The sequence below is a fragment of the Hyperolius riggenbachi genome, chromosome 3, assembly GCF_040937935.1.
Source record: "Hyperolius riggenbachi isolate aHypRig1 chromosome 3, aHypRig1.pri, whole genome shotgun sequence".
Lineage (NCBI taxonomy): Eukaryota > Metazoa > Chordata > Amphibia > Anura > Hyperoliidae > Hyperolius > Hyperolius riggenbachi.
In genome coordinates, this window is record NC_090648.1 from 490046434 (window position 1) to 490070497 (window position 24064).

Consider the following 24064-nt stretch of genomic DNA (forward strand, 5'->3'; position numbering starts at 1 on the left):
TGCACCACAGCCAGGCTAGCTGTGACCTAACTCTACATGGCTATCTGGGGCTCTGTTGGCTCTGTTTGGACAACTGTTGAACGCAAAAGGAAAAGACATGCCTGGATGGAATTGAACCTGTAACCTTGCTGTTACCAGCCAGATGCACTAACCAATTGCACCACAGCCAGCCTAGCATTTAGCATTGTGAAACCATCCTCTGCTAGGCATGATTTCATTTTTGCACCTCACTCTATCGCATGGTCCATGGTCCAATCACAAAGCCCTGCACCCAGCATGTGTCTCATATGACTGTCTACAAGTAAGATTTAGGTTAGCAGTCTATTTAGTGTGTGTTTGGTGGTATGGTGGTGAGCATAGCTGTCTTCCATGTGGTTGGCCTGGGTTTGATCCCTGGACATGTCATGAATGTGAGTATGGTTTTGAAATACTACAGATCTAGAGAGAGAGAGAGAGAGAGAGAGAGAGAGAGAGAGAGAGAGAGAGAGAGAGAGAGAGAGAGAGAGAGAGAGAGAGAGAGAGAGAGAGAGAGAGGGGAGAGAGAGGGAGGGAGGAGGAGGAGGAGGAGGAGGAGGAGGAGGAGGAGGAGGAGGAGGAGGAGGAGGAGGAGGGCGAGGAGGAGGAGGAGGGCTGGCTGGCTGGCTGGCTGGCTGTGCTATTCATTTTAGGCATCTAGAGGGATACAAACCCTTACAAACGTGAAAAAGTAAAATTTCGGTTGGACACACGAAATTCGTAATTATGGGAGTGAAATTTCGATTACGAAATTGTAAATTACGATTTGAAAATTAATTACGAAATTACGAATTTGGGTCGTAATGTTAAATTTCGCATTCGTAATAAAAGCAGTTCGAAATTTCGAAAATTTCAGCTCATCTCTACATGTATATATGGCACAAGTTAGCATTTCAGAGAGCTCTATCCAGTGACATTCGTTCTCATTTGGCTGGCAATTAGATTGTTGCCCTGCATGCTGGGAAATCTCCATTTAATCTGTAACTGATAAATACCTATGATTTTCTTAAGGTGAACCTGAACTGAAAATAAAAGTAAAAATAAGCATACACACGTCATACTTGCCTCCCTTGTAGTCTGCTCATCAATCTCTTTCTCCTCTCCTGCGACCTGTTTGTCCACTGTAATCGATGGAATTATCGGTCACCATAACAGCTTCCTGGTCAGCATACTGTTAAACTGTTATAGACTATACACTTGAGCCAAAGGGAAACATGGACATTACCTTGCACTTGCACTTCAGTTGTAACCGACAGCTGCTGATATATAACTGACAGCAACTGGTATATTTCAGTTCTGACAAAATATTGTCAGAACTGGAAGGGATCACTGTAAGAAGAAAATGGTGAGCTTTTGAGAGGAACTGATGGCGAGGTTAGTATGTAATATTCATTTGCAGCTACATCATGTGTTTATTTCAAATAATTTTACTCAGGTCAGGTTTCTAAAGAGAGTCTGAAGACAATTTAAAAACGTGTTTTTACCTGTTATTTAGGTTAAGGAATATGGCCAGTGCTAAAACGCCTGACTTTAAAAGTCATGGATTTTTGCCCAAGGATTTGGGGGGTATAAAACCCTTGTTCTGCCGGATGCCGCGGGGATGCAGCGTTTTAGCACTGGCCATATTCCTTAACCTAAATAACAAGTAAAAACATGTTTTTAAATTGGCTGTTTTTAAATTGGCTTCAGACTCTCCTTAAATACTCTTTCATAAGGTGGTCCCACATGATACAAAAAATAGTTTTTTTTTATTCACACATGAAATCTGATGGGCTATCCCCTTCACCACCCTTTTTTTTTTAAATGCTCGATCAAGAGTATTGGAAATTTCTGTACATTTATTTTTAGAAAATGTAATGGTCTAGGGATAGATTGGTAATAATTTTTTTTTATTTATAGACCTGGGCAAATTTTTTCAGATTTTTTCAACATTTGTTTCCATAAGGGCCCGTTTCCACTAGTGCGGTGCGAATCGCTGGGATTCCACCGCTGACAAAATCGCATGCGGATGCGATTCCGCATGCGATTTTTGCCGCGATTTCGCATAGGCAGGCTATCAGCGATTTTAACCATGTCACTGCCTGGCTCAATGTACATTAGTTTTAGTGCGAATTCGCACGCGAAATCGCGGCAAAAAACGCATGTGCGATTTCCCCTATTAAATACATTGCCTGCGAATCGCCTGCATTCCACACGCAGGCGAATTCTGCAGGCCCTACCGTGCAGAAAAATCCTGCACAGAAAAACGCACCAAAAAACTGACAAGTGGAAACAGTCTCATCCACTTGTATTGGTTATGCGAATCCGCATGCAGACAACGCATGCGGATTCGCTCTAGTGGAAACGGGCCCTAAAGGGGGAAGAATTGAACACAAGTGTGTGATACACTGGTCAGATTTTGTTTAAAGTTACAATCAGTCAGAAAAAAATGATTGTAATTCTCGAATTGAAACGAAATATTAAAAAAAATTGTATTGTGTGGTCACCTCACAGGTGCCCCTTAAAGCGGATCTGAGATGAAAAACTAACTATAACAAGTAACTTGTCTATATATCTATATATATATAAAATCGGATGTATGTGTGTGTGTGTGTGTGTGTGCCGCGATCACGCAAAAACGGCTTGACCGATTTGAACGAAACTTAGTACACAGATCCCTTACTACCTGGGATGATATGTTCTGGGGGTCTCGCGGCCCCCCTGCACACCCGGGCGGAGCTACAAACAGCAAATCAGATTTCACCCATTCAAGTCAATGGAAAAAAAAATGTAAAAGGCTGCCATTCTCACAGTAATCAAGCCAGAGTCCCCACACATGGCACAGTGTGTCACTTGGTGACCAAGGTTACAAATCCAGGAAAAGTGGGCGGAGCATAAAACAGCCAATCAAATTTCAGCCATTCATTTTAAATGGGAAAATGTAAACTGCAGCCATTCTTAGACTGTTAATCGCAGCGTTCTCAAACTTGCCACACTTGGTCACTGGGTGAATGTGATTAAGATTCAAGAAAATGGGTGGAGCCTACAACAGCCAATCAAAATTCACCTATTGATTTTCAAGGGGAATATTAAAACTGATGCTATTCTTACACTTGAAACTTGCTACAGTCGGTCATTGGGTGACTGGGGTCCAAATTCACTTAAGGGACGGGGCCACATACAGCCAATCAGATTTCCTTGGTGGATAAACTGCTTCCATTCACACATTTTTGATGCCAGGAACCTGAAAGCTCACAAACTTGGTCACTGGGTGACTGTGTGTCAAGGTTACAAAAAGTGGGCGGAGCCAAAACTACTTTTATTGGGAAAATATAAACTGCAGCCATTCTTACACCGTTAATGGCAGGGTTCTCAAACTTTGCACAGTTGGTCATTGGCTGACAGATTAAGATTTTGGAAGGTGGGTGGAGCCTACAACAGCCAATAAAAATTCACCTTTTCATTTTCAAAGGGAATATTTAAGCTGCTACCATTCTCTTATACTGTTAAAAGCAGATGCCTCAAACCTGGTACAGTTGGTCACTGGGTGACTAAAGTCTAAATTCAGGAAGGGGGCGGAGCCAAAAACAGCCAGATTTGTTTATTTTTCAATGGGAATATACAAAGTATTGATACCAAGGACCCCAAAGCTGATAAACTTGATAATTGAGTGACAGTATGTCAAGGTTAGAAAAAGTGGGCGGTGCCAACAACTTCATTTTTTACATGGCAGGGTTCCCAAACTTTACACAATTGCCCACTGGGTGACTGGGATGAATATTCAGAAATGTGGGTGGAGCCTACAACAGCCAATCAAAATGTACCTATTGATTTTCAATGGGAATATTCACATTGCTACCATTCTTACACTGTTAGTGGCAGAGGCCTCAAACCTGATACAGTCAGTCATTGGGTGACTGGGGTCCAAATTCACTAAAAAGGTAGAGCCACAAACAGCCAATCAGATTTGTTAGATTGATTTCAGCCATTCTGTTATTGGTTCTCAAACGTGACACAATTGGCCACTGGGTGACTGGGATAAATATTCAGAAAGTGTGTGGAGCCTACAACAGCCAATCAAAATTCACCTTTTGATTTTCAAGGGGAATATTTACATTGCTGCCATTCATGCACTCTTAATGACAGAGGCCTAACATCTGCTACAGTCAGTCACTGGGAGACTGGGGTTTAAATTCTGAAGGCAGCGGCCAAAAACAGCCAATCAGATTTGTTTAATTTCAATGGTAAAATGCAACTTATTGATGCCAAAGACCCCAAAGCTCATAAACTTGGTCATTAAGTGACTGTATGTCAAGATTAGAAATAGTGGGCGGAGCCAAAACCAACTAACTTTTTACATGGGGAAATGTAAACTGCAGCTTTTCTTACACTGTTAATGGCAGGGTTCTCAAACTTCACACAGTTGGCCACTGGGTGACTAGGATTAATATTCGGAAAAGTAGGTGGAGCCTACAAGAGCCAATCAAAATTCACCTATTGATTTTCAAGGGGAATATTGAAACTGCAGCCATTCTCACACTGTTAATAGCAGAGGCCTCAAACCTGCTACAGTTGGTCGTTAAGTGTCTGGGGTTCAAATTCACCAAAGGGGCGGAGCCAAAAACAGCCAGATTTCTTTGCTGGATAAACTGCTTCCATTAGCACAATTTTGATGCCAGGAACCCAAAAGCTCACAAACTTGGTCATTGAGTAGTGACTGTGTGTCAAGGTTACAAAAAGTGGGTGGAGTTAAAAACAGATTTTTCTGGGAAATTGTAAACTGCAGCCCTTCTTCACTGTTAATGGCAGGGTTCTCAAACTTAGCATAGCTGGTTACTGGGTGACTGGCATTAATATTCATAAAAGTGGGTGGAGCCTAAAAATGCCAATCAAAAATCACATGTCACTTTTCAAGGAGAATATTAAAATTGCTGCCATTCTTGCACTGTTAATGGCACAAGCCTCAAACCTGGTACAGTTGGTAATTGGGTCACTGAGGTTCAAATTCAGAAAAGGGGACAGAGCCACAAACAGTGAATCAGATTTGTTTAATTTCAGGGGAAAATACAAATTATTGATGCCAAGGACCCCAAAACTCACAAACTTGGGCATTGAGTAGTGACTTTGTGTCCAGGTTACAAAAAGTGGGCGGAGCCAAAAACTAATTTCACTGGGCAAGTGTAAACTGCAGCCCTTCTTACACTGACTGTTTATTTCAGGGTTCCCAAACTTTGCCCAGATGGTCACTGAGTGACTGAGATTAATATTCAGGGAAGTGGGTGGAGCCTATAATAGCCAATCAAAATTCACCTGTTGATTTTCAAGTGGAATATTTCAATTGCTGCCATTTTTACACTGTTAATAGCAGATGCCTCAAACCTGCTACAGTTTGTCATTGGGTGACTGGGGTTCAAATGCTGGAGAAGGGCGGAGCCACAGACAGCCTTTCTGATTTGTTTAATTTCTATGGGAATATACAAATTATTGATGCCAAGGACCCCAAAGTTCATAAACTTGGTCATTAAGTGTTTTTGTGTTAGGGTTAGAAAGTGGGCGGAGCCAACACCAGTCAAATACATACCCGGGCAACGCCGGATCATCAGTAGGTGGAGACAAATACAAATTTCACTGGGAAAATGTAAACTGCAGCCATTCTTACACTGTTAATGGGAGGGTTTTTAAACTTTGCACAGTTGGTCGCTGGGTGACTGGGATTAATATTCAAAAAAAGTGGGTGGAGCCTACAAAAGTGAATCAAACTTCACCTATTGCTTTTCAAGGGGAATATTTAATCGTTACCATTCTTGAACTGTTAATGGCACAGGCCTCAAACCTGGTACAGTTGGTTATTGGGTGACTGGGGTTCAAATTCAGAAAAGGGGGTGGAGCCACACAAAGTCAATCAGATTTCTTTCACTTCAATGCAGATTATTAATACCAAATACCGCAAAGCTCACAAACTTGGTCAGTGAGTAATTGTGTGTTAGGGTTAGAAAAAGTAGGCGGAGCCAACACCAGCCAAATACATACCCGGGCAATGCCGGGCAATCAGCTAGTCTTATCTAAAGTTTAGATAGTTTACACAGCAAATCTAGCTGCAAACAGCTTTAATAGACTAGGATTATGTCTTCCTGTGATACAATAAGAGCGGCCATGTTGTTTGTAAACATTACACAGAGGCAGCAGGCAGGCTTATCTGCATCTTGAGCAAAAAAAACGAATCCCCCTCCTCCTCCCCTCTGCCTCTGAAATCTCTGACTAGTAACACCTCCACCTCCTCCTGCCCAGACTGAGTTCCCATGAGCCCTTGCTACAGTGCCAAGGCTCCCTGAAAACCTGTGGGCGTGGCTTGTTTCGTTTATAGGGAATTAGAGTATTAAAACAAAAACAAAAAAGTATTTGGCTTGAGGAATGCCCTATAAACAATAGGAAAGGAACACAATTATGCAATGAGTAAAAGTTCAACTCGGATCCACTTTAAAGGACTTACGATGCGAGGTATGGGAAAAAAAAAAAGTTAAGTACCTGTTTCACATTACAATCCTCCTAGGACACCATCCACACCCTCCGTTTCACTTTCTTTAGCTTTATTTCCTTGCAGCAGGTTTCAGAGCAGACCCCGACCCTCCCAAGGGTCGCCTTCTCAAAGCTGGAATAAGATTGCCGCTTTAAATCTTGCACTTGCGCAGGTCGCATAGCTGTGAATTTGGCTGCGCAGGTCTAGAGCTCTGTCCACCCCGCGTCCTCACTCCCGGCAGTCTCGTGACGTTATGCAGGCTGGCTCACATGACTACTAGCAGTGCATGTGAGGCCACGCCCCCTGAGCAGAGACGAGACGTGCTGAGCGAGCAAGGACGTGGGCATTACTTTTATTGCTATATACTGTAATGGCAATGTAAGTAATCCGTATTAAAAAGGTATTTTTTCTCTTGCCACGCTATTTTTTTACAATCTAAAACATTTGCCATCAAATAAATTCCATTTTAAAGAGAATCTGTATTGTTAAAATCGCTCAAAAGTAAACATACCAGTGCGTTAGGGGACATCTCCTATTACCCTCTGTCACAATTTTGCCGCTCCTCGCCGCATTAAAAGTGGTTAAAAACAGTTTTAAAAAGTTTGTTTATAAACAAACAAAATGGCCACCAAAACAGGAAGTAGGTTGATGTACAGTATGTCCACACATAGAAAATACATCCATACACAAGCAGGCTGTATACAGCATTCCTTTTGAATCTCAAGAGATCATTTGTGTGTTTCTTCCCCCCCCTGCAGTTCTCATGCACTGAAGTTTCAGGCTGCTCTTTTCTTCCTGCAAACAGCTTTGCCCTTGTTTGTAATTCCTCAGTATGTGAAAGCCCAGCCAGCTCAGAGGACGATTTATCCAGCTGATAAGAGAAGCTTCTCTCTTATCTAAATAACACACAGGCAGTGTGCATAGAGGGGCCAGGAAGGGTGAGTTCATAGCAGAACCACAACACTGAAGAACTTGGCAGCCTTCCAGACACAGGCCGACAAGTCTGACAGGGGAAAGATACATTGATTTATTACAGAGACTGTCATAGTAGAAAGTGCTGCAGTTAGCCAGAACACATTAGAATAGCTTTTGGAACTTGTAGGATGATAAAAAACAGGATGCAATTTTTGTTACGGAGTATCTTTAATATGGATTACTTATAGAATAAAGCTAAAGAAAGTGAAAGGGAGGGCGCGGATGGTGTCCTAGGAGGATTGTAATGTGAAACAGGTACTTAACTTTTTTTCCCCATACTTTGCATCTTAAGTCCTTTAATGGTACGTTTCCTTCAGATTCGATCTTTTGACGCAATTTCTATGTTTGAATTGCATAGAAAACTGTGAAGTGTGTAGCGCAAATTGATATGAAATGATTCTTTGGTCGATTGGAAAAGGAAAAAAAATTGCATTTTAGGATCCAATCGGAATGTAAAACCTTCTTAAATCGTTCTATTAATGGGAACAATTGACAATTGCCTTCCAAATAATTTTGATCATTCAAATGGCGTCAAAAGATCGAATCCGGAGGAAATTGTACAGTTAATGGGCACCTGTATACGGAACACAAAATAAACAGTACGCAGCTCACATTCACAAACGAGACAACATTTTTTCGTATTCTATCAAAATGAATATTTAATCAAATTCGAAAGATGACAATTGCGACTCCAGTAGAAACATCTTTATGTTATTTTTTTATTTATTTTTTTTACTGAACATTTCAAACAAAACTATTGAAAAGACCTCATGGAACTCTGAGTAAGGAAAAACTTTGGCCCTAAGTGCACCCCACAAATTAGGTTACCCCCAACGGTGCAGTCCGTGCAGATGTTCCACCATTTTCCGTCTTGTGAAATTCTGGAAGGAATGCTTCACGATTCTGCGGTATTCCAGTGCTAATATAAATATTATAAACGTCAGCTGAACCTGTATGACTTTTTAACCAAGTGTAAGTACGTTAAGGCCCTTATAAAATTCACTTTTTAACTTCAGTGAAATTTTTGCACCTTATCGACAAGATGCCTTTTAAGACACCAGCAAGCAAAAAAAAATCTTTTTATTTTTAATATTTTTTTTATCAGACAGTGACCTGACCTCAGAATTGTGAGAACACCACCTTTGAGCTGGGTGGGGCATAGCTGGCATGGGGGATGGATTAGCATCGGTGGGTGTGGTTAAGGCATGGATGATGCATGGTCAGAAGGGGTGGAGGCAAGGCAAGGGAAGTAGGTGGTGAGGCCAGACACGGGGGGCTGAGCAGAGCATCTTTAGTGGTACCAGCCTGCGCTACTGAGCCTTGTCATCACATTGTCACTGTCTACTTCTCTCTGTGATTTTTCTAACACAATTAAATTATTGCCCATGGATGATACACATGGAGGAGGGAGCTGCATATGGAATGGGAGGGGGCTGCTGTACAGGGATGATACACATGGAGGAGGGGGCTGCATATGGAATGGGAGGGGCTGCTGTACATGGATGATACACATGGAAGAGGGGGCTGCACATGGAATGGGAGGGGCTGCTGTACATGGATGATACACATGGAGGAGGGGGCTGCATATGGAATGGGAGGGGCTGCTGTACATGGATGATACACATGGAAGAGGGGGCTGCATATGGGAGGGGCTGCTGTATAGGGATGATACACATGGAGGAGGGGGCTGCATATGGAATGGGAGGGGCTGCAGTACAGGGATGATACACATGGAGGAGGGGGCTGCATATGGAATGGGAGGGGCTGCTGTACATGGATGATACACATGGAGGAGGGGGCTGCACATGGAATGGGAGGGGCTGCTGTACATGGATGATACACATGGAAGAGGGGGCTGCACGTGGAATGGGAGGGGGCTGCAGTACATGAATGATGCACATGGAGGAGGGGGCTGTACATGGAATGGGAGGGGCTGCTGTACAGGGATGATACACATGGAAGAGGGAGCTGCACATGGAATGGGAGGGGGCTGCTGTACATGGCTGTTACACACAGGAGAGGGGGCTGCACATGGAATGGGAGGGGCTGCTGTACATGGATGTTACACACGGAAGAGGGGGCTGCACATGGAATGGGAGGGGGGCTGCTGTACATGGATGTTACATATGGAAGAGGTGGCTGCACATGGATGATACACATTGAGGAGGGGGCTGTACATGGAATGGGAGGGGGCTGCTGTATATGGATGATATACATGGAAGAGGGGGCTGCCCATGGAATGGGAGGGGGCTGCTGTACATGGATGATACACATAGAAGAGGGGGCTGCACATGGAATGGGAGGGTCACTGCTGCACATGAAAGGGGAGCCACAACATACTTGGCCTAGGAGCACAAAACGTATAAATCCGGCCTTGGGCGCACCTCAACTCAAACACCCAGCTGGGATTCATAAATGCCTGTTCTGCATGAATGGGCCTAGTGATTTATCTCACCAGCCACTACTGGACAGCCGCTCAATTTGGCAAACAATAAAGTGATTGAGGAGTAGTCGTTGCATACCAGCTATACTACTCGATTTTGAGAAATCGGCAGACATCGGATCAATAAACAATTGAATTGCTGCCTAATGGCTGAATTGTGGAGATTTTGCATCTTAGAAATATGCAAATAGACCAAACGCAGTACTACACTGGCCTCTGGGCGGAGATACTGAGCTCTGGCTCGTTGGCAACCACCCACTGCTCTCTAGGACTCCCATGATGCTTTTCAGGAAATCTGACACCATTGTGGTAAACTCAGTCGCCACTAATTACGGGTGTCAGAGGTATGGAGGTTTGGGCCACCCTATAGGGGAAACCTATTTGTGTATTTTTGTTAAAGTTACTGGGATGCAACCCCTTTCCTCCCAAAAAAACCCAAATACCTAAGGAGAGGGAAGGCTCTGGGTCCTATAGAGCCTTCCCGCTAATATCACGGTTCGCGCGTTCCAGTGCTGTCTCCCGCATTTGAATACCACACCGCGGGAGGCTTTGGAAGTCTTCAGGAGCCGGAGTTCTCTCAAAGACGGGCATGTTTGAGCGGGAAAGAGCGCGCTACCCCAGGTGCAGTATGGAACCGCCCGTCTTCAGGCTCCCAAAGACTTTTGAAGCCTCCTGCAGCGGCAGAGAGCAGTATTCGACCAATCGGTTGAATACTGCTACTGGGAAGCCAGTGCTGAAACGCTGGGACGGTGAGAGGATGAACAGGAAGGCTCCATAGGACTCAGTGCCTTCCTTTTCCTTAGATAAGTATTTGTTTGTTTGGCTTTTTTGTTGCTTTCCATGTACTTTAATAATAGCAGGCAAGGTCTTTAGGATGGCTGATGTTCTTCAGTCCTCTGCTGCTCAGGCCAACGTGAATCCATCAGATCTTATGTGACGCCCTCTCGCTGTGCACCCCTCAATAAATCCCCCCTTCCCCCCAGTTGTGGTTTCTTGTGCGTAAAAAAACAAAACAAAATCTCATTTGCTGTACCCAGAAGCGTATCGGATGGCAATGAGTCATAATACACAAGCGGCACTAATATATCTAATCATTTCCATGAAAATAGATGTCTATAAATGGCAAGTCGTATTCACTAGGAACACTTATGTATTAGAACAATATCAACTTTTCCTACATTATATTATAAGCATTTATCTAAGTCACCATTGCGGCTACTACCAAGTGATGCGTCCTGTGACATCATAGCCTTACAGAACTCCTCCCACACGTCTAAAGAAGTAGTCCATCAAATGCAAAACGTGCTAAGTAAAGGTGGCCATACACACCTCGTTCTTCCCGTTCGATCCCCTGCTGCAGATTCTTTCACTCCGGCTGTACGCATGGCTGGATTTCTGGCAAGGCCACATAGGCCATGGCCTAGGGCACCAGATAAACAAGGGGCGGCCTGCACACAGTGGGCATTATTTGCAGGGCATTATTTGCAAGTGTCCAAACAAATGAAAGTGGTCAGGATAACTGCACTATTAGTACCAGCTGGCATCTGCCTGTGCTGTGCTACAGGCAGCTGCAGTCCGTTAACCAAACGTTTGTGAACAGTGTGTGGCTAGCAAAAAGCCAGATCTTGTCCAATAACATAGCAGCAGCTCCAGGCAGTTACAGAACGCCGGGTCTCACACACTTGGTGTGGGGGATGAAAGGACCAGGGGCAGCACCAGCAAATAGTACAGAATACAGAAGGCAGCGTCTCACAGTACCCATTTCTTAATTATTGATTGGCCAGCGCTGTTACCCTGGAGACAGCAGTTGGTACAGGACTCACTTTTACGTGTTGCTGACCCCACCCAATGTCCAATTGTGAGCCACTTTTGACTATGTGTGTGTGGTGGACGGCTCCCACCACGCCCATCACCTGTAGATCGCTTGATTGACCAGTTCCCCCGTGTGACATGATTGATTCACTTCACGTTGCCATGGAGACCTCGGCACTAGCCCCAATAGTGGACACCATCGGCCCAAAATTTTTTGGATGGGTGTGTGTGGAGAGAGGTGGTAGGATACGGTTTCGGTTGGGGCGGCTGGTAATAGTCGGCCTTGGGCGGTAAGAATTACAAATCCGGCCCTGGCTGTACGATCAACCATTCGTTTCGATCACCTTATATCAAATCGAGGGATAATAGAATTTGTTCCAGTATGCCTGATCGACGAAAAGTGGCCGATATCACGTTGAATTGACCAACCTAGTCGTTCAAGCAGGATGGGCGTTATTGGTTAGTCGCAAAGGAATTGGCTTTTGCTTTCCAAGCATGGAGGCACGTCGTCGATCAGATCGATTAGTGAAGTTGAATCACACGGGATATCGATTTTAGTGTGTGGGCCACTAGTTGATTGACTTTTGATCAACCACACTGAAGGTTATCACCCAGTAAAGTCAATCGCTTAATCGATTGAATCAAAATCGCTAGATGTGTGGCTACTTTATTGGGCGATCAACAACAGTGTGGTCGATCAAAAGTCGATCGTCCAGGCTTACACGCTGCAAGAAAGATCTTATGCAATTCGCTAAATCGATGTGAACGATGTTTCTTCATGCTCTGATTCCTTTACAAGTAACCGATATCTTCCATCCTGTCCGATTGAGTAAATTGCTAGATTCAACCAGATATCGGTCAATTTCCATCAATCCGATAAAATAATTAAACTGATTGTTTGATCGTACAGGAAAATTGAGTAATGCTATATTGGTTTTGCCCAAAAATCGATTGAATGTATAGAAAGGTCAGGATAGAAAAACTAGGTCGATTGGGGGTGGGGCTGGAGCTGAGGATGATTAATAGGTCAACGCTTTGAAGTGCACCGAGAAGTGCAGCGCTTTGGTTTGATCAATTTTCAATAGATTCCCTGCTGGAATTTATTTAAATGGACATGCTGTGTGTGGTAAGAATCGATTCCTTCCTTTCGGAAAGGAATCGATCATTTTGGAGCAATAGGTCCCCCCTACCCTACATTGCAACAATCTACAGTAAAACATATCCTCACTTGAAGAAAAAAAAAATCAGTAAATGCCACAATTTCAGGCATGTGCAGTGTGGTCATGTGACCCATGCTGCTCTCTCTTTGTGTCCAGTGATTGGCTGGCTCCCTCCTGGCATTACTCAGGACAACACACCCCACTGCTGGTTGTGCTAACTCCTCCCACTTATTACAATGGGTTATGGGACAACTCCCCTTCTGAATTCCTGATTGGCACGGATGATGGTTGGCAGCTGAGCCACACCTCCCACTCCCAAGAGATAGAGCAACACCAACCAAGAAGATCAGGGGTGAGAGTCTTAGCATCATGTGATGAGTCATGTGACCACAATACTAAACCGCAAACTGATGGCCAATGTTTTCTTCCCACAAAAGATATATCTGATTGCCGTTACGGAAATCTGGAATATCATCCTCAAATAAACACATGACTGGATTAAAACATTTTTTTGCCCCTTCAAGGCTTCTTTTTTTACACACATATGTTCACATTTGCTTGGACTACTTCTTTAAATTGTCCCGACCATGAGAGAAACATGGAGGAGGCCTCCGATGACCAGAGATGGTCAATGACAAGCTTATCATTCTGAAAATGTAATGCAAATTGTATGCAGTTTGGATTTGGGCCAATCAAATACAGGATTTCTGGAAAGGCCACCAAAGTCCGGGTCTTGGGCGGCAGCTGGCCGAGGGGCGGCTGGTCATGGAAGAGGGATTACTGCATATGGAAGAAGAGGATGCAAATGGAATACAATGGTTGCAAATAAGGAGCAACAATGGGGGCTGCTGCCCAAAGGACCTGTATAGAAGTGAAGGAGGCTGCTGTACATGAATGCTACATATGGGAGAGGGGGCTGCACATGGAATAGGAGAGGGGGCTGCACATGGAAGGGGAGCTGCAAGAAAGATGGCCTAGGGGCCGAAAAAGTATAAATCCAACCTTGCGCAAATGCCCTTCCTACTGATTTGGAGTGGCCTAAATTCTAAGCTGCATATATAATCGACATTAGAGATGGTCAAGAAGATACTAAATTTTCTTGTAGGCTATTCAAGTGCAGATTGTGTGCAATTTGGAATTGGGCCAATCAAAAGCACGTCCTGACGATTTGAAAGAACATCTCACTGACCATCGCTGGTCTCCATGTTTCAGTCATAACCAATTCCCTCCCACACGACTTTAATCTACACCGGGGACGCATGGCCCCATAATACACAACTTCTCTGTAGACAGTAGAGGCCAGCCCATACGTTTTGTCACACACAGACTAGATACTTAACAACAGATGAACACAGAAGGCGGACGGGCGTTCCCTATCCACCATTGCTTTATTGATTGGTCCCTGTATTCTTCTTCTTCGCCAGACTGTCCTTGTCACTTGTCCAACAAGCTACATGGTCCATTTTCTCCTCGCAGTCAAACCCGCCAGTTTCGATTTTTTTTTTCTTAAAAAATAATAATCTTCTCACGCTAGAAATAAAAATATTGCTTACAAACAGCTAGAAAGTACGCGTGGATCGGCTCAAATGTTCCTCTCGCCACAACGGCTTGACGGCGGTTCCAGAGATGTCAATCCACTTCAGTCCTTCTCCTGCCATGATTGGCCTTCTCCTGGCGCTCTCTTCACCCGGCAGATAATCTTCTAATGTTTTTTAGGCACTGGAGTTAATCTACAAAGGAAATGAAGAGGTCGTTAGAGGTCTATCGATTGCTGGGTACTGGTGGCTTTCAACAAAACACTCAGAGCAGCTCGGAGCAAACAGCAGAGCTTGTCGGGGAGAGAACAAAAAAACATCTTTTTTCACTGTAGTGAAAATAACGTCAATAAGAAAATTACTTTTTTCCTTTTCAATGTTCATTTATAAATTATTTAGTCAGTGTTTGCATATTGTAACATCATCTCCCTGATTTACATTCTGAAATGTATCATTTTTACTGCTGCCAGGTGTAGCTCTGTAGAATGTTTGTTTACAAGTTCCGAAGACAGTACAAAATATACCAGGTCTCTTAGAATGCACTAGGAGGAGAATTCCGCATAGCCAGGCCCGGATTTACATCACAGGAGCCTATAGGCACAGATGTCCTGGCACCTTCGCCCTCCATGAACCTACAAACACCAGCAGAACTGCACCACAAGTGTGCTGGCTGGCCAGCTGTCACTTCTCCCTTACTTCCCTTGCCTGTCATAGGTCGCTACAGTTGTCCCTTAATATTAGGTAGCCAGAAGTACCCTCAATATTAAGAAGCTACAGGTTCCCCAAGTATTAAGTAGCTAGAGGTGCCCCCGACTAAAGGGATGTCTTGTCAGTGGATTGCCGAGAGCTGGGGGAGTAACCTCTCATTTACTCTCACATCAGGACTCTGCATAGCGGAGTCACACCTGAAGCAAGCATGTAGCCAGCGGAGTCACACCTGGAACAAGCATGCAGCCAGTGGAGTCACACCTGAAACAAGCTTGCAGCCAGTGGAGTCACACCCTCGAACAAACATGCAGCCAGTGGAGTCACACCTGGAACAAGCATGCAGCCAGCGGAGTCACACCTGGAACAAGCATGCAGCCAGTGGAGTCACGCCTGGAACAAGCATGCAACCAGCCAGGTAACACCTGGAACAAGCATGCAGCCAGCGGAGTCACACCTAAAACAAGCATGCAGCCAGTGGAGTCACACCTGGAACAAGCATGCAGCCAGCGGAGTCACACCTGGAACAAGCATGTAGCCAGCGAAGTCACACCTGGAACAAGCATGCAGCCAGTGGAGTCACACCTGGAACAAGCATGAAGCCAGCGGAGTCACACCTGGAACAAGCATGCAGCCAGTGGAGTCACACCTGGAACAAGCATGTAGCCAGCGGAGTCACACCTGGAACAAGCATGCAGCCAGTGGAGTCACACCTGGAACAAGCATGCAGCCAGTGGAGTCACGCCTGGAACAAGCATGCAACCAGCCAGGTAACACCTGGAACAAGCATGCAGCCAGCGGAGTCACACCTGAAACAAGCATGCAGCCAGCGGAGTCACACCTGGAACAAGCATGCAGCCAGCAGAGTCACACCCTCGAACAAACATGCAGCCAGCGGAGTCACACCCTCGAACAAGCATGCAGCCAGCAGAGTCACACCTGGAACCAGCTTGCAGCCAGCGGAGTCACACCCTTGAACAAGCATGCAGCCAGCGGAGTCACACCTGGAACCAGCTTGCGGCCAGTAGAGTCACACCCTCGAACAAACATGCAGCCAGCGGAGTCACACCTGGAACAAGCATGCAGCCAGTGGAGTCACGCCTGGAACAAGCATGCAACCAGCCAGGTAACACCTGGAACAAGCATGCAGCCAGCGGAGTCACACCTGAAACAAGCATGCAGCCAGCGGAGTCGCACCTGGAACAAGCATGCAGTCAGCAGAGTCACACCTGGAACAAGCATGCAGGCAGCAGAGTCACACCTGGAAAAAGCATGCAGCCAGCCAGGTAACACCTGGAACAAGCATGTAGCCAGCGGAGTCATACCTGGAGCAAGCATGCAGCCAGCCAGGTAACACTTGGAACAAGCATGCAGCCAGCGGAGTCACACCTGGAACAAGCTTGCAGCCAGCGAAGTCACACCTGGAACAAGCACGCAGCCAGCCAGGTAACACCTGGAACAAGCATGTAGCCAGTGGAGTCACACCCGGAACAAGCATGCAGCCAGCCAGGTAACACCTGGAACAAGCATGAAGCCAGCCAGTTAACACCTGGAACAAGCATGCAGCCAGACAGGTAACACCTGGAACAAGCATGCAGCCAGCGGAGTCACACCTGGAACAAGCATGCAGCCAGTGGAGTCACACCTGGAACAAGCATGCAGCCAGTGGAGTCACACCTGGAACAAGCATGCAGCCAGTGGAGTCACGCCTTGAACAAGCATGCAACCAGCCAGGTAACACCTGGAACAAGCATGCAGCCAGCGGAGTCACACCTGAAACAAGCATGCAGCCAGCGGAGTCACACCTGAAACAAGCATGCAGCCAGCGGAGTCACACCTGGAACAAGCATGCAGAAGGTGGAGTCACACCTGGAACAAGCATGCAGCCAGCGGAGTCACACCTGGAACAAGCATGCAGCCAGCAGAGTCACACCTGGAACAAGCATGCAGCCAGCAGAGTCACACCTGAAACAAGCATGCAGCCAGCGGAGTCACACCTGGAACAAGCATGCAGCCAGCAGAGTCACACCTGGAACAAGCATGCAGCCAGCAGAGTCACACCTGGAACAAGCTTGCCACCAGTGGAGTCACACCTGGAACAAGCATGCAGCCAGCAGAGTCACACCTGGAAAAAGCATGCAGCCAGCCAGGTAACACCTGGAACAAGCATGTAGCCAGCGGAGTCATACCTGGAGAAAACATGCAGCCAGCCAGGTAACACTTGGAACAAGCATGCAGCCAGCGGAGTCACACCTGGAACAAGCTTGCAGCCAGTGGAGTCACACCTGGAACAAGCATGAAGCCAGCGGAGTCACACCTGAAACAAGCATGCAGCCAGCGGAGTCACACCTGAAACAAGCATGCAGCCAGCGGAGTCACACCTGAAACAACCATGCAGCCAGCGGAGTCACACCTGAAACAAGCATGCAGCCAGCGGAGTCACACCTGGAACAAGCATGCAGCCAGCGGAGTCACACCTGAAACAAGCATGAAGCCAGCGGAGTCACACCTGAAACAAGCATGCAGCCAGTGGAGTCACACCTGGAACAAGCATGCAGAAGGTGGAGTCACACCTGGAACAAGCATGCAGGCAGCAGAGTCACACCTGGAAAAAGCATGCAGCCAGCCAGGTAACACCTGGAACAAGCATGTAGCCAGCGGAGTCATACCTGGAGCAAGCATGCAGCCAGCCAGGTAACACTTGGAACAAGCATGCAGCCAGCGGAGTCACACCTGGAACAAGCTTGCAGCCAGCGAAGTCACACCTGGAACAAGCACGCAGCCAGCCAGGTAACACCTGGAACAAGCATGTAGCCAGTGGAGTCACACCCGAAACAAGCATGCAGCCAGCCAGGTAACACCTGGAACAAGCATGAAGCCAGCCAGTTAACACCTGGAACAAGCATGCAGCCAGACAGGTAACACCTGGAACAAGCATGCAGCCAGCGGAGTCACACCTGGAACAAGCATGCAGCCAGTGGAGTCACACCTGGAACAAGCATGCAGCCAGTGGAGTCACACCTGGAACAAGCATGCAGCCAGTGGAGTCACGCCTTGAACAAGCATGCAACCAGCCAGGTAACACCTGGAACAAGCATGCAGCCAGCGGAGTCACACCTGAAACAAGCATGCAGCCAGCGGAGTCACACCTGAAACAAGCATGCAGCCAGCGGAGTCACACCTGGAACAAGCATGCAGAAGGTGGAGTCACACCTGGAACAAGCATGCAGCCAGCGGAGTCACACCTGGAACAAGCATGCAGCCAGCAGAGTCACACCTGGAACAAGCATGCAGCCAGCAGAGTCACACCTGAAACAAGCATGCAGCCAGCGGAGTCACACCTGGAACAAGCATGCAGCCAGCAGAGTCACACCTGGAACAAGCATGCAGCCAGCAGAGTCACACCTGGAACAAGCTTGCCACCAGTGGAGTCACACCTGGAACAAGCATGCAGCCAGCAGAGTCACACCTGGAAAAAGCATGCAGCCAGCCAGGTAACACCTGGAACAAGCATGTAGCCAGCGGAGTCATACCTGGAGAAAACATGCAGCCAGCCAGGTAACACTTGGAACAAGCATGCAGCCAGCGGAGTCACACCTGGAACAAGCTTGCAGCCAGTGGAGTCACACCTGGAACAAGCATGAAGCCAGCGGAGTCACACCTGAAACAAGCATGCAGCCAGCGGAGTCACACCTGAAACAAGCATGCAGCCAGCGGAGTCACACCTGAAACAACCATGCAGCCAGCGGAGTCACACCTGAAACAAGCATGCAGCCAGCGGAGTCACACCTGGAACAAGCATGCAGCCAGCGGAGTCACACCTGAAACAAGCATGAAGCCAGCGGAGTCACACCTGAAACAAGCATGCAGCCAGTGGAGTCACACCTGGAACAAGCATGCAGAAGGTGGAGTCACACCTGGAACAAGCATGCAGAAGGTGGAGTCACACCTAGAACAAGCATGCAGCCAGTGGAGTCACACCTGGACCAAGCATGCAGCCAGTGGAGTCACACCTGGAACAAGCATGCAGCCAGCGGAGTCACACCTGGAACAAGCATGCAGCCAGTGGAGTCACACCTGGAACAAGCATGAAGCCAGCGGAGTCACACCTGAAACAAGCATGCAGCCAGCAGAGTCACACCTGGAACAAGCATGCAGCCAGCAGAAGCAGAAGACCTGATCTGCATACTTGTTCTGGCTTAGAGGTATGAGAGGCAGAGGACCGCCACAACAGCCAAGGAAGCAGCAGTCTCCCTCTCCACATTCTGTTTTCTTCAGGTTGTTATGACAGCTGGGGACACCAGATCAAGTGACAATCTCAGCTATAAACATATTCACAGACACATCATTCCTCCTCATAAATTGCTGGCAGTCTCCGCCCCCCCCCCCCCCCCCCATCCTCCATACACAGGAACATGGACATTTGGCCAGCATGACTGATCGTATTTATGTGTCCATCTGCTGCCCCGGAACGTCCCTGAGGCTGGTCAGATGGTCCTCACCATTGGACGGTTATGTCACGTCTGTGGCCTGTCTGTCGCTATGCAGTGTTCTGCCTGGGAAATTTCCTCAAACTGTCCTCATTTCTGTTTTCGGAAGGAAATTCTCATCCCTCCTGCCTTGTCAAGTTGTGATGTACAGTAATCAGGGCCGGTTCTCTCATGAAGCAAGGTGAAACATTTGCATCAGACGCAGAGATTACAGGGGCAGCATGTTTGTACTGTGTTTACACCTACAGCATGCAGTCAGAGTAGGAGGAGAAGTGAGAGGAGAGCGAGCGAGGTGAAGAGGTCATCATTGGGGAAAAGCGGCTTGTTGTGCTGTGTGAGGCGTCTAACAGTGAGGGCAGCAGAGGAGAACGGGGGGAGCGGTGGGCGTAAGGAGAGCCCACCACACATGCCTGCTCTACCCGTTTTTCATTTTTGTGATGGGCTTAGTCGGTATCCTTTAATTATAGCCCCCAACTGTCCCTCTTTTGAAGGGACAGTCCCTCTTTGGGAGCCCTGTTCCTCTGTCCCTCTTTCAGGACTGATGTACAGATCTATGTAAATATATGTATTTTTCAACTGAAAATGTGTTTAATTGGCTCTCAACCTTCAGGGCCCATTTCAACTACTGCAGAAATCGGGCTGAATCTCCCCGCAAGCAAATCGCGTAGGGAAACTGCCATGGGTTTAATGCTGCCGCCGTCCGAATCGCTTGCCTTCAGTGGTGGGCCCAAATTTCGCATATGCCAAATTTCACATAAAAATTCTAAATTTCGCAGTTCGGAATGCGATCGTACTTAATTTTAATTTTTTTTATGTAATAGTAATATTTCATAATTTGGTGTAATTTTTCGCGTAATTTCGCACCATTTTGTGCCGAATTTAACAGTTAATACCAAAGACCCCATACATGCTATTGCTACCAAAATTACTACATATGTTTAAGAGAATAGTGGGCGCCGCCATTCTCTCCCATAATAAATATTGTTTGATGGGCGCCGAACAGGAAAAAAGGGCGCCGGAGATTATTAACGTTTCAAATGGCGCCCGGATATGTTCAATGTTTTCTAACGGCGCTTGTGATGATTTAAGTTTACAAAATGCGCCCGTGACGAATAACGTTTACAAAAATACTTAAAGAGGAACTGTAACCTCCTATTGTACTCAGCACCAGTGTGTACATCATGCCCACTTTATAGGGGAAAAACAAGTATCTCCTAGTAAAATAATATAAATTTACTTAGTTTCTGTAGCTTTAACCAGTAAGCCACGCCCACCACACTAGCTGCCTCCGCGGATGTATAATAATTAGCCTACTCTCAGTGCCTTCTGGGTAGTGACGTTTAGAAACGTCACAAGCTCTCTCCTGGTGTTTGGGGGAAAAAAAAAGTCTCCTTCAACAAGAGACAGGCAGCAGAGTGAGCCGGCCACGCCCCCAAATCTCGTTCAGTGCCAGCAGCTTTCAGGAGAGTGAGCAGTGTGTATCTAGCAGCCTGCTCACTCATCCACCGTCCTCCTCACTGTTTCTCTCCCACAGGCCTGACAGGTAATCTCCAGCATCTGATAAAATGAAAACGCTGCCTGTCTGATGCATCTGGGGGAGGGGGAGAGAGGTCTGACTTCTTAGCCTGAACTTTTTTTACTTTGAGTTCAGAAACAAAGCAGAGAGCAGTGCAGACTCGGTGACAGGCTGCCAGCATGCTTTACACTGCTGTGTCTCCTGTGCTTTGCTTAGAAAGTAGTAAAAGTGCAGAGCTAGAAGTCAGACCTCTCCAGCTGTCCCTTATTTATGCCTTAAAGGAGTCCTCAAGGGAATTGAAGGAAAATAAGTGCTACTTACCGGGGGCTTCGTCCAGCCACAAGCTCCCAGCATGTCCCTTGGTGCAGCTCTGCGATGAGCCGTTCGCTTGTGAAGCTTTCCGGTCCCCGGCGATGACGTCAGGCCGGTACTGCACCTGCGTGAGGGGTGCTGTCAATCACCGCCACGTGGACCGGAGCATACTGCAGAGGCGCAGAACTACTACGCCTGCGCAGTATGCTCCGGTCCACGTGGCAGTGATAGCGACGCTCACGCAGGTGCAGTACAGGCTGACCTCCTGGTCAGCCTTCGTCCTGGTCAGCCTGGACGAAGCCCCGGGTAAGTGGCACTTATTTTCCTCAAATCCCTTGATGACTCCTTTAAAGAGAACCTGAACTGAAAATAAAAAGTAAAAATAACCATACACAGATCATACTTACCTCCTGTATACTCCTCAATCTCTTTCTCCTCTCCTGCGTCCCATTTGTCCACTGTGATCAATTAAATTCTCCATCCTCCATTTTAAAAATGGCCATTACCCCTTAACAGCTTCCTGGTCAGCACACTGTTAAACTGTAATATCACACCACTTGAGCCATAGGAAAACATGGACATTACCTTGCACATTCAGTTGTAACTGACAACTGCTGATATATAACTGACAGCAACTGGTATATTTCAGTTCTGACAAAATATTGTCAGAACTGGAAGGCATCATTGTAAGAAGAAAATGGTGAGCTTCTGAGAGGAACTGACGGTGAGGTTAGTATTCAATATTCATTTGCAGCTACGTCATGTGTTTATTTTGACACAGGATTAAGCTGGCCACTAACGGTCCAATTTCTAGCGAAAAATCATTCGACCGATCAGAAATTCTGATCGGATTGGTTATAAATAATCTCCATTGGTGGACACAATTGATTATGAACGAGTGAAAAAAATGTCGCCCGAATGAATTTTCGTCGAACGAAAATTTGGATTTTCTTGGTGGTCGTGATAGATAGGAAGCAAAGATTGGTTAGTTGATGGTGTAGTGAACGATTTTTCATCCGATCAGAATTTCTGATCGCTCGAACGATTTTTCGCTAGAAATTGGACAGTTAGTGGCCACCTTTAGACTGTGAGCTCCTCTAAGGACAGTCAGTGACATGACTATGTACTCTGTAAAGTTCAGCAGAAGATGTTAGTGCTATATAACTACATAATAATATGGTAGATCATTACATTATGACTATGGTAGGATTAGACTGTGAGCTCCTCTGAGGACAGTCAGTGACATGACTATATATTCTGTAAACTGCTGCAGAAGGTGTCAGTGCTATATAAACACATAATAATAATATGGTAGGACATTAGACTATGACTATGGTAGGATTAGATTGTGAGCTCCTCTGAGGACAGTCAGTGACATGACTATGTATACCGTAAAGTGCTGCAGATGATGTCAGTGCTATATAAATACATAAAAATAATATGGAAGGACATTAGACTATGACTATGGTAGGATTAGAGTGTGAGCTCCTCTGAGGACAGTCAGAGACATGACTATGTACTCTGTAATGTGCTGCAGAAGAGGTCAGTGCCATATAAATACATAATAATAATAATAATAATATGGTAGGACATTAGACTATGACTATGGTAGGATTAGACTGTGAGCTCCTCTGAGGACAGTCAGTGACATGACTATGTACCCTGTAATGTGCTGCAGAAGATGTCAGTGCTATATAAACACATAATAATAATATGGTAGGACATTATACTATGACTATGGTAGGATTAGATTGTGAGCTCCTCTGAGGACAGTTAGCGACATGAATATGTACTCTTTACAGTGCTGCAGATGATGTCAGATGAGTGTGCTCTTCAGGGCCCATTCACACTGGGGCGATTCGTAGGCGGTTTCTGCAGATTAAAGTGCTTGTGTAATCCCAATCGCTCACAAATCATGAAAATGTAGTCAAAAATATGCGTTTGCTGCACAAAAAAAAAATCACAGCCGCAAAACGCTAGCGCTAATTGCCAGCATTTTGTGATCCCCAGTGTGAATGGGCCCAATCTGTCCTACTCTGATGGCTGGCTCTGCAGACTGCTCCAGCATCACTACAGTACAAAGCTCTTGGGGATTTGGGGTGAAAAGGCTGGAGGCAGGGTGCTGTACTCAAGACCCTGCAGAATACTGAATAGGGACTGTCTACAAATCTTTGTATTTCTTATCAGTGGACGAGCAGATGCAGTCATTAGCACAATTGTGCAGGGGGGAGAAAGCTTATAATCAAATCAGATTAAAATCACGCCGCCAAGTGCATGCCTCAGCATTTCAGGCTGATATTTGGGCACATGAGTCAATCGGAAATGCTGCAAATTGGCTATCGTGGTTGGTCGGGTGCATGGCGGTAAAAGGCAAGCGATATCGGGGTGAGTGACGAAACTCCTGGCGCTATGTGTGTATGTGTATTTACACATTACCTGTCCTGTGTCCCAGTGACCGCCCTCTTCTGAATCCGCTGCTACACTTCCCATACTAGCTGCCGGCACATATCTCGCTGGTGTGCGTGTGCGACGTTACGCTGGCCGGCATTTATAGGGAGGAGCGGTGGAAGACAGATACAGGACAGGTAATGTATAAATACACATA

At 46.2% G+C, this 24064-nt stretch overlaps 1 protein-coding gene across 1 annotated transcript in view; it reads right to left on the bottom strand.

The window, feature by feature from the left end:
* Window positions 1–8177: 8177 nt before the first annotated feature.
* The window catches only part of SHISAL1 (shisa like 1), a 196692-nt gene continuing 180805 nt past the window's right edge, over window positions 8178–24064 (bottom strand). The window contains exon 5 of the mRNA XM_068278190.1: window positions 8178–14631. Within this exon, the coding sequence (XP_068134291.1) occupies window position 14631 (1 nt within the window). The 3' untranslated portion in view covers window positions 8178–14630. The remainder of the gene's footprint in view (window positions 14632–24064) is intronic.